At 34.1% G+C, this 14,412-nt stretch overlaps 1 protein-coding gene across 1 annotated transcript; it reads right to left on the bottom strand.

Annotated features, from left to right (window-relative positions):
* Positions 1 to 3,128: 3,128 nt before the first annotated feature.
* On the bottom strand, positions 3,129 to 6,327 carry LOC145089833 (uncharacterized). The gene is made up of 4 exons (XM_079028226.1): positions 5,886 to 6,327; positions 4,102 to 5,527; positions 3,954 to 4,020; positions 3,129 to 3,878 (listed from the first exon to the last, which is right to left on the bottom strand). Exons 1-4 carry the CDS (start codon positions 6,325 to 6,327, stop codon positions 3,129 to 3,131), a joined length of 2,685 nt encoding a protein of 894 aa, XP_078884352.1.
* Positions 6,328 to 14,412: the final 8,085 nt, after the last annotated feature.

The raw sequence follows: 14,412 nt of genomic DNA on the forward strand, positions 1-14,412 counted from the left end.
AATTAATACATGGGATCCCTTAATAAATTTAGAAGAATGTATTGCTTTTATCACAGATTGGCATCATTATTGTTCCATCACCACCCCCATCATCTTCCATAATCTAACCATCTGTATGATGTTGTACGTATATGGTAAATCTCAACAGGCTACTTGAGTACCTGGTCCAATGGTACAACAGGCCTTAGCAGGCACAGGCTGACAGGCATATATCACCAAGACACCAACCCATTAGCATGGTCCATGAATATCTGCCTAAAAGACATGGCCATGCCATCCACTTGCTGCATATTAGACCATATGAATCACGCGATGTATTAGATGGAAACTTCTAATAATAACCCCAGCCTATCACAGATATCAAACTCACCATCCATATTATGAAATTATTGGATAAACTTACTTTGTTCCATAATGTTACATGAAAAAAGTGAAAGGTGTTCATATATAGGCATATTTTCTGAAATAAATATTGTTAGGCATATTTTCTGAAATAAATATTGTATTCGATTAGACATATAAGATATAAATTAAGGAAAATGTTTACAAAAGGAACTTAATTTTATTAAAAAAAAATAGACTTTTATAATCAATATTTTAGGGATTAATTTTGATGTTTTTGAAAGTTCGTTTTACACTACAAGGAAAAATGACATTACCGGCGACAAAAGTCGTCGGTAATACTAATAGCGGCGACGCGTCGCCGGTGAGTCGCCGCTACTGCCTCGTCGCTATTGATCAGTTTGTCGCCGCTAATGATAAAAGTTGTCGTTATTGACTATGTCGCCGCTAATGAGTATTGACGCCGCTAATAAGCTAGTCGCCGGCAATGACGTCTGTCACCGGTAAAAGTGTCGCCGGCAAAAGTGTCGCCGGTAATAACTTCTGTCGCCGGTAATTTTTTTTCAATTTTTTTTTTAAATAATGATTTTGGTTGCCGGTGATAATATCGCAGGTAAAAGTGTCGCCGGTAATAACAATATTCGATTAAATATTAAAACCAATAGTGTCGACACTAATTACAAAACAAACATCCTATTAAATATCAAACATAATAGTGTCAATGCAAATTACAAACAAACATCAAAATACAATTAAATATCAAAAGTCATAATATCCGAGTAGCAAAACAACAAAATTTTTACAATCTACCAAGTAGCAAAACGAGACAACATATGCAAATAAAACTCATCCTTACATACCATTATCGTCGTTCCCATCGTTTCCTTGATTATTTTGGGATTGAAAAAACGAATAAAGTTCATCCCTACATGTCGGGTCGGCGAGCAATGCACGAAGATTTTCCAACTATATAATTAATAACAATATATATAAACTTATAAGTTAGATCGTCAAACATAAACAAAAACTATCAAAATACATTGTTATTTTTAAACTAAGATAGAAAACCAAAGTACATTGCTATTTCTTGCACTTGGGACAAAAACCAAATTACCAAACTTTTTAGCAAATAATCACCACAAAACCAAAACTACCAAATCAACATGCATTTTACGATGCTAAAGTAGATTGCTATTTTTAAACAAAGATAGAAAACCAAAGTACATTGCTATATTTTGCACTTGGGACAAAAACCAAATTACCAAACTTTTTAGCAAATAACCACCACAAAACCAAAACTACCAAATCAACATGCATTTTACGATGCTAAAGTAGATTGCTATTTTACCTGTGATGGTTGTGATGGTTGCGAAGGCTGTGGAATCGTCGGGAGACCAGAAGGTTTGCGGCCAATGCCTCTAATGTGGCCACGTCGCTCTCCTAATACTTTCTCGAACGTATTTCTTGAGCGGACATTAACTCACTTTCACCTTGAGTTTGTTCTAACAGCTCTTCAAATAACCGATTCTGTAACTCCCAAAAGTGAGTAACAATTAAGTATAAATAAACATTTAAATATATGATAAAATTATAATTAAATACTTACATATTGTTGTTCCGATTCAGCAGTAACAAACACCATTCTTATTGGTATGAGCTTTGCGAAATGTTTCCACTCTCTTAAGGTTCTGTTTAAGTTTAAAAATTAGAATATATTTTAAATAAATAATTACATGTATCGTACGGTACCTTCTTATAGCAAGTACTGTTATACGAGCTCGAACCCCCACGATTCACATTTGTTTGCTTTTCACGGATTTTTTTGTTCCTTTCTGAAGCAATTATGTGTTCGTCAGTTTGAAAATACTCAATTGTCTTCGCCCAGTTATCAACAAGCATACCATCCGGAGGATTGGCCAATGCTCTCGGGATATCTTCATACCCTCCGACCATCTTGAAATATTCTTTTGCGTCGACTTTACGCTCTCGATAACCTTTTAACAAGGCTGCTTGAAAACTCTCTGTCAGTAGAGTAGCTTGTGCATCCTGGTACATTTGATTGAGATCAAACTTTGTCTACAAAAAAAAAGTTAACCAAGTAAAAAACAATTATAGTTAAACCTATAAAATATATTTAAATAAATAATTACCGCTAAATGTTGTAATACATTGTCCTGTATATCAGGGGAAACTCTTTTCCAACTCCATTTGTCAAAATGGACCATCTGCCACATTGTTTTCCCAACCTCTCGGGAAAACATGTCTCCCGCCTCTCCTACGGGATTAAATGTGATATCCCTATCATATTGCATGCCTATTGGTTTCCCCTGGTTCTGCAAGATTTCTTTTTCAAGCTTTATATTTTTTTGCTTTTCCTCGAACTTTCCTTCGGGCACGTCCCTCAACTACAAATGTAATTAAAAGTTATTAGAAACGATATTTAATTTATGATAATTGAACAAAAATAGTAAATAAAAATTCATGATAAGACTTACCGACCTGCTCGTACTGGCCAGGACCTCTACCACCTGGGAAAGGTGGGTCCTCAGCTCCGTCTCCCCCATGTCCACGACCCATGACAGCAGCCATGGTAAACATAAACAAAAGTCACACTCTCATCATTTCCTGAAAAATTATAAGATATACAAATACAATTTTTATTATAGATACACGTTACATAGAAATAAACATTTAGATAGGAATAAACATTTCTATTTAAACTAGAAATCCAAATAAAGTTCATATTACAAACACATATTACAAATACACATTACATAAGAACTATTCTAATCAGAATCTTCCTCATATCCTTCAGTGTCTTCTTCGGTATCATAGTCGGAATCGGTGTCATCATAATCAGTCTCGCAATCAGAAACATCATTGACTCTACCAGTTGGTGGAGGAACTTCAGATGCACTTTCTACATCAAGAATGACTCTAGGAATGTTTTGAAAGTACATGCTGAAATCGATAAAAAGTGGAGCATCGGATGAAGAGATATTTTGAAGTACATCGACATCGTCTACATTTTCGTGTGAGACATTGTCAACATTTTGAACAAGGTCATCGTTCGATGGTAGATCCCAAATACTTCGATGATTAACATGCTCGACAACACACCGATGGTTATTGTTTGGCTCTCTGATGTAGAACACTTGTTTGGCTTTTGACGCATATATGAGTTGATCATCTTTGTATGCTTCGCGTCGTGTGTCGATACTGGTGAAACTATCACTAGAAATAACTCCTGTTCGAGTATCAAACCACTTGCAATGAAATAGTACAGTTGAATAATCATGTGTATACCTCAACTCTATAATCTCTTCTAACTGGCCATAATATTTCTCGCCTTTCTCACCCACCGCTAAAACCCTAGAGTTTTGTGTTGTACGTTGTGTGTCACGACTAAGTACCATAAACCTAACACCATTGACTATGCATGCGGTGTAAGAATAGGCATTCATTTGTGGGCCCATTGCAAGAACCGACAACTCTTTGTGGAATTCTGGAGATTTTTCTATTTTCATTTGATGAACCTAACAATTATAAATTAATATGTATTTTGTATTCGTTAGATCAATGAAACAAATTTGTTTATTAATTTATATTACCCTTTCACGAAACCAATTATGAAATTCTCTCTTTTCATCACTTTGGGGATGCTCATATTTGAATTTCCTATGTTGATGACCAAAAGATATAGATTTAAAAAGATAAAATCAAAAATTAAGAATGAAAGTTAGAGATAAGATTAATTACTTGATATATTTTCTGACTTCTTCACAGCTATTCAATACAAACCATTCCATGTTATGCATTTCCGTTAAATTAAGAGTTTTGATTTGAGCTGTGCTAGTCGGTCGACATTTAGACTCAAACATCCAAAACTTTGTTTTTTCAATGACAACATCTACATTTCTTTCTGGACGATTCTTTACATCTCGAAGGTACATTGAACAAAATGATAAAGCTTCTTCAGCAACATAACCCTCAACTATAGAACCTTCTGGCTTCGCCTTGTTTCTGACATAGTTTTTTAGTTTTTTCATATATCTCTTGAATGGAAACATCCATCTCATACAAACCGGGCCTCCAACAATTGCTTCATCAGGTAAATGCAAAAGTAAATGAACCATAATGTCAAAAAACGTCGGAGGATAAATCAATTCTAACTTGCACAAGATTGCAATAATGTCTACTTTTGCTTTCCTCATATCCTCCACCTTCAATGTTCTGGAACAAAGTTGCTTGAAAAACGTACAAAGGTCTACAATAGGTGTATAAGTATCTTTGTCTAACAACCCTCTTACTCCAATCGGTGTCAAACGTTGCATAAGAATGTGGTGGTCATGCGATTTCAACCCAATAATGTTAGTATTGGTATCGTTCAGTTTCTTACTAATGTTAGAACCAAACCCATCTGGCAGTTTAACCTCTTTTATAAATTGACAAAAGAGTTGTTGACTAGATTTCGTGAAAGAGTATCTTGCCTGGGGTCTATGAAACTTGTCACCATTTTTTTGCAACCATTCATTTCTCCGAATGTTAAGAATTCTCAAGTCCTCTCGTGCATTTGATGTGTCTTTGCTTTTATCGTTCATTAGGAGAGTACCTAACAAATTCTCATCCACATTTTTCTGGACATGCATGACATCTATGTTGTGTTTCAACTGTAGAGAAGACCAATACTCGAGTTCGAAGAAAATGCTTCGTTTCGACCAGTTCAACTCATAATCTTGCCGCTTTGGCTCCCCGCCTCCATGCTCAGGATGTTTACCCGGTTTACGAGTTAGTAGACGACCTAGTTGCTCTTGTATGTCATCATTACTAAAGTGTCTCGGAGCGGGTCTTGTCTTTTCCATTCTGTTAAAGTCCAACCTCTTTCTTAACGGATCATTAGCATCTAGGAAACGACGATGACCGATATATACGACTTTGTTTGTTGCACGGTACGAAGGAGTGTCTTCATTGCAAGTAGCACATGCTCTATACCCTTGCCCACTCCAACCTGATAGACTACTACGAGCTGGCCAATCGTTTATTGTCCACAACAACATAGCTCTCATCGTGAAGAATGTGTTTGTCGCCGCATCTTTAATACATACGCCTGAGTTCCACAAATGTTTAATCTCTTCCACCAACGGTCTAAGGAAAACATCCATATCCTTACCTGGAGCTTTCGGTCCTGGAATCAACAAAGTCAACATGAATGATGACTATTTCATACAAAGCCAGGGTGGCAGATTGTATGTGGTGAGTATGACCGGCCATGTGCTATGCGGATTACACATGTTTCCAAATGGATTGAAACCGTCAGCTGAAAGACCTAGGCGTACGTTACGGGGTTCACATGAGAAGTCGGGGTATTTTTTTATCAAAATCTTGCCAATGTTCCCCATCAAAAGGATGAATCAGCACACCATCTTCTGAATGTCTGGTACTATGCCAAATCATATTTTTGGCAGTGTGCCTCGAACAATATAAACGTCGTAGTCTAGGGGTCATAGGAAAGTACCGTAACACCTTATGAGGTACTGTCTTACCCTTGGTGTTTTTATCGATCCATCGGCTCTCTTTACAAACGAGACAAACTTGCAATGAATCATGTTCTTTCCAAAAGAGACAACAATCGTTTTTGCACACATGTATCGACTCATACCCCAGGCCAATAGACTTCAGTTTCTTTTTGGCTAGATAATGTGAAAGGGGAACCTTGTTGCCTTTGGGAAATGCTAATTGCAAGAGCTCAAGTAGTTGATCAAATGAACTATCAGTCCATTTGTTGTTCACGTTGATATGCATTAACTTTGCTAGAAACTCAAGGGAAGAAAAGATGCAACCGGTATACAATTGAGTTTCCATTTCTTCCAACAACTGTGCAAAATCATCATCCACACCGCTACCCCTTGTATTCGAGGTTCCTTCATCGAGGTTGGTATCATTTTCTCTCGACTCCCACATCACATTGTCGATTAAATCGGCCATTTCGTTACTTGGCAAGACGACTGGAGTAATAAAAGATTCACCATGATAGATCTAAATTTTGTACACCTTACTGAAACCATTTATAAATATATGGCGTTCAACTTCAGTCAGGTACTTGAAGTAACGGTTATCACATTTTTCACACGGACATCTGATTTTACCATTACTATCAAGGTGCGACTTGGACTTCTCGATAAAAGCTTTGAGTCCTGCTTGGAACTCGGGATGGTTTCGATATGGATTAGTAGTCCAGCTTTTATCAATAGACATGATGTTGCTGAAACAAAATTTTGGGTTTTGAGTTTAGTATACAGAATTAGCATTGTTTTTTTTTCCAATCCACACTTTTTTACATCTAAAATAATACAAAAATTAAGTAATAAAAAAATTAAAAAAATAAATTAAAAATTTTTATTTATGCATTTTTTTAATTAATTTTAATTAAAATTACTTGTAAGCTTTTAAACAGTTTTATAATAGACATTATGTTGTTGTGTTGTTCTTTTTTACCGTCGAGATTAAAATATATATAAGTTTTTAAACAATTTTATAATTTTTTTTGTGTTTTTTTTCCAATTATAACAATAATTTTTTTTTTCAATTATAGCATCCTTTAACCTATTTTTATGGTAACCGATTATTATTGGTTATAGAAATATAATCTTATGAATTAATTTGAAGATTATAAGTTAACTATATAACTTATTGGTTAATTAATTTGGAGTTAGCTTGGGTAAAAATTAGAAACTTTCTAGTTTTTGTATATAAGTTTTTAAACAATTATATATATATATATATATATATATATATATATATATGTGTGTGTGTGTGTGTGTGTGTGTGTTTTCCAATTATAACAATAATTAATTTTTATTTTCTTTTCAATTATAGCATCCTACTTATAAGAAAACCACATAATTTTACATACATATTATGTTGTTGTATTGTTCTTTTTTACCGTCGAGATTAAAATATATATAAGTTTTTAAACAATTTTATAATTTTTTTTGTGTTTTTTTTCCAATTATAACAATAATTTATTTTTATTTTTTTTCAATTATAGCATCCTTTAGCCTATTTTATGGTAACCGATTATTATTGGTTATAGAAATATAATCTTATGAATTAATTTGAAGATTATAAGTTAACTATATAACTTATTGGTTAATTAATTTGGAGTTAGCTTGGGTAAAAACTAGAAGCTTTCTAGTTTTTGTATATAAGTTTTTAAACAATTTTATAATTTTTTTGTGTTTTTTTTCAAATTATAACAATAATTTGTTTTTATTTTTTTTTTCAATTATAGCATCCTACTTATACCAAAACCACATAGTTTTACATAATACATAAGGAGATGAAATTCACATACTTTTACATACATATACCACATATACACCAAATACAAATACATACACATACACACAAAAAAAACATCCTACTTAAACCAAATACACATGATTTCACATATATACATAATAACATCCTATTTATACCAAATACAAAAGTTTCACAATCATATATCACATTTACAACAAACATACATACATTCACATACACACAATAACATTCTACTTATAACAAATACATATAATTTCTACCAAATACTAATATACCACATATACATCAAACACACATACATTGGAATATATATACCAAATTCACATATATTCAAACAAATACGAAATATACAATCTAATTTTTACATATGACAATTTTCACATAATTTAACATATAAATACAAAATTCACAAAAAAAAATGAAATAATAGAACCTATAGTGGCGGAAATCAACGGATATGTAGCCGGAAAAACTAGTCTTCACCCGAAATTACCCTCACCGGAAAAACTGAACAACACCACCAAAATCGCTGAAATTGAACAATGTATTGCAATTTAGTCATCAAAATCAGCTTTTAATAATCATCAAATGTCCCTAAAGGCTAAACTACAACCGGAAGCTATACAACTAATTGCAATTCAATAACCACAAACAAAAAATTGAATAACTTGCTTCTAATCCAAAACAACACCACCAAAAACAAGAATATGAACAATTTATTATCATTCAATCACTAGATAAAGCTACAAATCGAAATTAACATACAAAATAAAAATGAAATCACCAAATAAACTTACCTTTCTTCAAGAAATGGAGGTAGAAATTGGTACCAAAGGCTTTATCCACACCTAGAGATACTTGCTTGGAACAATGTGAGGAGGAATTTGCTTGGAAGAAGCAAATTGAAGAGGAAATCGGCGAAATAGTGAAGGAAATTGGAAGCAAACAGAAAGGAAAATGAAGAAGGGAGGGTTTCTGCGTGCATTTTTTTTTATCTGCGAGAGGCAATAGCGGCGACAACTTTAGCGGCGACACTAGACCCTTTACCGGCGACAATTAGTAATAGCGGCGACAAACTGGAGGGAAGGGTACCGCGTCATTTTTAGTGAACTATTAGCGGCGACTTTTTTTTTTAACCTTTAGCGGTGACATCTGTGTCGCCGGTATTAGGTTAGACAGGATAAGACACCCCACCCGTTGGATTGGATATCTCATCGAACGGTTGAGATGCAACAGAGGGGGAAAGTGCAGATTCGGGTGACAACCCTTTAGCGGCGACACTATTACCGGCGACTTTATCTAAAGTCGCCGGTAAAGCCTCTTGTCGCCAGTAATAGTGTCGCCGCTAAAGAGTATATTTCTTGTAGTGTTAGTTTCTAGGCTATCCAGTTCGACCAACAAGTTGCATTGTCTGACACTGGTGGAACACTCTATTTTGCTCAAATGATTCAAGTTAAAGGTTGGAGTAAAATGGTGTTTGACAAAAACAAAATAAAATTAGTTGAGGTAAACTGAATCAACTAGAATACTTACTAATAGATAAATGATTGGCCAACAAAGCATAAATGGGTTTTCCAGAGCTTATATGTTAGAGAGTGCACCGAGTCGTTCTATACGACATAAAGGTTGTCAGTACCATCGGCTACACGACCCGTCAATGTGTCATACCAGAGATTCGACGAAAGAGCGAGTTACATAAGCCTTGCCAACCCACCTCTCTCTCTACCTTCTCTCTTCTCTAGACCGTTTACCAACAATCATTTTTTTGAAAGTTTCTTGTATTTTTTTTTCTTTTTTGCCAACTATAAAGAAAATGTCATCCACGTCCACATCCTCATAATTAACCTCCTCAAACAATCATTTGGCCTCATTTGTCTAAACAAAAAAGAGGCTAAGGAAAGAAAGTGATACCAAGTTGATAAATTGTGTACCTTGGAAGCTATGGAGCAAAAAAAATGACACTATTGGAGGAGGAGATATGACCACTCAAGTAAAAACGAGTGGAATACGATATACAATTATTTTTACAGTCGTGTAACAATTTGATTGGAGGGCGTATGAGTGATGTGTTAGTGAAAAAATGGCAAATTGAATTGATTTTGGTTGAGAGTTTTAGAATTTGTTTTAGGATTTTAATTATTTTAGAATTTTAATTATTGTTTTAGAAATTAAATTGTCTTTTTTATGATATTATTTTTGTAGTTTATTCTTTTAATGAAATGTTATGTTTAATGCAGTGTTGTAAAACTCACCGAGTTAGCTGATTACTTCTCCGAGTACTCGTTACTCGGCCCGTTACCGAGGCGAGTTACAGAATCACAAGTACTCTTCGATCGGCCCCTTACTGAACTGAGCAGTGTTGTCAAACCCGGTCAACTCGTTGATTAATATGTAAAATATATGTAACGGTTTATTATTTAACACACACACACATGTGATTACTACTACATATATATCTTAAATTTTCAGTAATTATTCACGAAGTGAGACCATTATATGTTTTTCAGTTTTTGTGTATTTACATGTATCTAATTTTGTTATATATTTCAATTAACTTAAGATTTCAACTTATGATTTTGACATATATAAGTTCCCTAAAAATACTTCTATATGAATTATAGAATCCGAGTGCTCCCAAGTACTCCTAAGTACTCGCTACTCGTTAGTCGGCCGAACAGGTACCAAATAACGAGTTCTACAACCTTGGTTTAATGCAAATTTTATTCATTTAATTTTGGTAATTTAATTTAAAATAACAATAATAATTAATTATGGGGGTTGGGAGTGATGAATTGCCATGATATCTGGGTTGGAGGGATGAACTCCCTCTACCTTTAGGGTATTGGAAGTCGATTTTTTATCTACACCAAATAGCGTAAACGTCATAAAAAAGGAAGAATCGCAGGTTAACTAAGTTATTGCTCTCTCTCTCTCTCTCACACACACACACACACACACACACACACACATCGAGTGTTAATCAAAATAATGCCTCATTTTTCCTTTTTTTATCAACTATAAATACAACATTCAACCAAGAAATGAAGTGATAAATGTGATGCTCACCTAGAAATGGCAAATTGCAACGATTTATGGTTGGTAGATGTAGAATTCTACTTTAGGCTTTTAGTTATCGTTCTAAGATTGATATCACTGACTTAGAATTTTAATTTTCATTTTATGATTTTCTTTGACGTTTGTAGTAGTTTACTTATGAAATGTTATTTTTAATTATAGTTTCTTTTAGTTTGATTTTAGAAGATTTTTATTTCAGATAACTATTTAATTATGTGGCTTGTGAGGGATATAAATGGACGAATTTCCATGGATTGTAGGATATGAGAGATGTAAATAAGACGAGAGATAAAATATGACATGACAATGAAACTCATGTGCATTGAGAGAGATGAGGGGGATGGACGTAGATTTTTGCAAAAATGAAGCAGCTCTAACAGTTCCGAGATTGACTTTTCAATGATGACAGGATGACCTTTATGTTGGGTTTTGAGAATTCTAACACTCCTAAGTGTACATGCAACCCTAAATATCTTGGATCTATGTTTTCTCTATTGTACATGTAAATATGAACTTTCCAAGGTACTCATCCTAACTATCCTAATAACATTGATTCATATGAATATATGGAGTTAGAATTACATACCTCTTTGATGTAGAATGTCTTCATGAAGCTTGAGTGCCTAGTGCCCTAATATGACACCTCAAATGGTTCACACAACATCATATGCACTTGTAAAGACTTGAGAGAATATACACACTTCATGAAAATCGGCTAGCCCTTTCACATATATTCTAGTGTCGATTTTGTCAACAATAAGATTCTTATATAGTTAGTGACAATTAAGGTAAACCCTAATTGTCATGGCTTTCCATTTCCTTGGATCCATGGGTTCAAATACACCATGGATCATCCATGGAGCATCCTATGGGTTTTAGCCCAACTTGACAATCCATGAAGCATTAGCCCACTATACAAGTATGGATGATTTACACAATCAATCCATATATTTAATTAGTCTTCTTTTGATCACTTAATTAATTCTAGATTAATTCTTGATCAATACTAATTAAATAATCTTATTAATATATTAGAACTTATAATATATTAATAAACCTTTAGTGTTATTTCTCTCATTTTAGTCTATCCAAATGCATGATGCCATGCAACCCAAATGGACCATGTCGGGTCGGGTCAAGTCTTACCAATTATAGTTATGGACTTAAACATTAATCCAACAGTCTCCCACTTGGATAATTCTATAACTATTATTTTAAGTATGACTTCAAGAACTGACTGGAAATCGTAGCTCTCAAAAGCTTCTGTCGAACTCTGACCTTGTCGATGATCTCTAACCTTTGTCAATGACTTGTCCATTAGATAAGGGATCATATATTCCTCCATTCTAGATATCATATGGACTGAGACATGGATTATAATCATTCTCTCTGTCCATTTGTTGTTTCCTGATTTCCGATTTATGATGACTGACTAATTGAACATCTCAAATCAGTCCCGGCCCGGCTAAGCACTTACATTTGTCATCACCAAATCATCGAGGGGACCACATATATCGCTTTTATCCCGAAGGTAAAAGGAACGGATAAACTTTGACTCATATGTCTTGTTCTACTACTTGTTGAATCATACACAAAGGCACGTTTTATAACATCGAGTTACCAATGCGTTTTCGTGCAATAAATGTATAACCAACTCATATCTCTAGGTTTAAAGAATATAATATATTATCATCTCATGATCACTCGTGATAAAATCCATGAAGTGATTCCAATGAGCGTGGGTTGAATCCAATACTCATAACTTATGAGCACTCATGAATGTTGTAGCACCTCTTGGCTATGTCCCATACCTTGGACATCTACAAACCCAATTCATGATAGTCTTGCCTTAATACCTACTTTACGTATTATCGACTCTGGATGGTTTGAATAAATTAATCATTCAGGAAGAACGACCTAGTTATTCTGGAAGTCAAAACATGCAAAATGAAACACAAGAATAACTGAATCCAATATGGTCTCAGAACTTATGAATATAAATAAAACACCTTTTATTTATCACCATATGATTACACATTATTCATTGCATACTGTTTCAGCTATCAACTTTATACTTGAATTAAAAACAATAGTTGTCCCATGATCCAAGCATGTACACTATGTTTTTTTCCTAAACACTAGTCATGCCATAGACCAAGTATGCAAACTAAGTTTGTCTATGATCTTTACTTTGTGAAAGAGATCAATTGAACATAATTCCAATGATTCTCATTTCACACTCCCAATTCCTTACTACAAATGCAAGAATTCCAAATTCATGTCATTTACTGAAATCTGTTAGATTCTAAACTTATATGCATTGATCCTCTTGTAATGATTATGCACAAAGTCACAAAGACTTAACAACAAAGATTACAGAGCATTCCAAAGGAGATCAACTCCTTGGAAACATCCTTCTTGCATTAAGTTTCCTAATCTTACACATATTTATTGAACAACTTCCACCTATGGGATCATTTCCATATTCCCCTTTTGACTATCACTTCTGAACAAGAATTGCCTCCTTACAGATTATGTCAATATGGTCCTTCTAGAATTAACACTATACTTCCAACTGTCCTTGAGCAACCAATCTTTGGTAAACCTTAGAAGGTCCTCGACAATTGCTTAATCATTTTAGTCATATCCAATTCTAGACTTTTCCCTCTTAATGCTCTAAGCATTTTGAAAATTTTAGAAAGGATGAATATTATAGCACATGATTTGCCAAGTTTTCATAATTCAGATTATGAAAAGGGATGTCGTAATCATAATCGAATTTTAGAACGCAAATAATGGACCCATATATAGAATTTACTTATGTTGAACCATTCCAACATAACATTCATATATATACTTGACTAAACTTGATTAAAATCTTACTTTGACTAAACTTGATTAAAATCTCACTATCTAAGCTGTTAGATTTGAAATGATGTATAATTTCCTCTCCCTTAATTATAGCAAAACAACTTTTCAACCCTTGCAACTTCACGAATTGAAACTTTTTTTTCTATAATTAACATTGTTAACTTGCAATACTTATTATTATTATCATGCTCCCACCAACATGATGATGGGTTTTGGTCATAAGACATCCTATGTGCTCATACAAACCCTAATGCTTGGATCTAGGTTTCTCTATTGTACATGCTTTGAATCCAAGAATATAAACCCTAATTCTAGCATATGGAAATCAATATTAACATATAATTAGGTTTAAGATATTACCTTGATTGTTATGTAGCAATAACAATCCCAATTCCTCCTTGAATTGACTTTGGAAGGCTTAGAGTCACAAGTGTCACTCCTCTAATGGTTCACAAACACCATAAGCAAGAGGATGAAGAGGAGAGAGGATGGAGGCTGCCCAAAACGTGTTCTAACCCTAGAAAAGAAGTTCCCCACGTTTTTTGAGCCTTAAGGGTTCTATATATAGTGAGGCTATTAGGGTTATCTAACAAGGAAACCCTAATTTGGTTGCTTAAGCCCTAAGCAACCCATGAAGCCCTTTCTTAAAGCCTTGGACGACTTCATATGGGCTCCCCCATAGAATTCATCCACCTTATAATAAAAGGCAATCCATGGCCCAAATTGCAATTATCTTATAATTACAATTCCAGTCCCTTAAGTTTAATTAATCTCTTTTAGTCACAAAACTAATTACCAATT

This window comes from Lactuca serriola, chromosome 2 (genome assembly GCF_051521515.1).
Source record: "Lactuca serriola cultivar US96UC23 chromosome 2, Lser_US96UC23_V15, whole genome shotgun sequence".
In the NCBI taxonomy this organism is placed as follows: domain Eukaryota; kingdom Viridiplantae; phylum Streptophyta; class Magnoliopsida; order Asterales; family Asteraceae; genus Lactuca; species Lactuca serriola.

What these genes read in the sequence shown, in the direction of transcription:
- LOC145089833 (XM_079028226.1), bottom strand. Translation starts at nt 6,327, where the DNA reads ATGGCCGATTTAATCGACAATGTGATGTGGGAGTCGAGAGAAAATGAT. An exon ending in GAAGTCAGAAAATATATCAA is followed by an intron (nt 4,021 to 4,101) that starts GTAATTAATCTT and finishes TCATCAACATAG; the next exon opens with GAAATTCAAATATGAGCATC. An exon ending in ATAATTGGTTTCGTGAAAGG is followed by an intron (nt 3,879 to 3,953) that starts GTAATATAAATT and finishes TATAATTGTTAG; the next exon opens with GTTCATCAAATGAAAATAGA.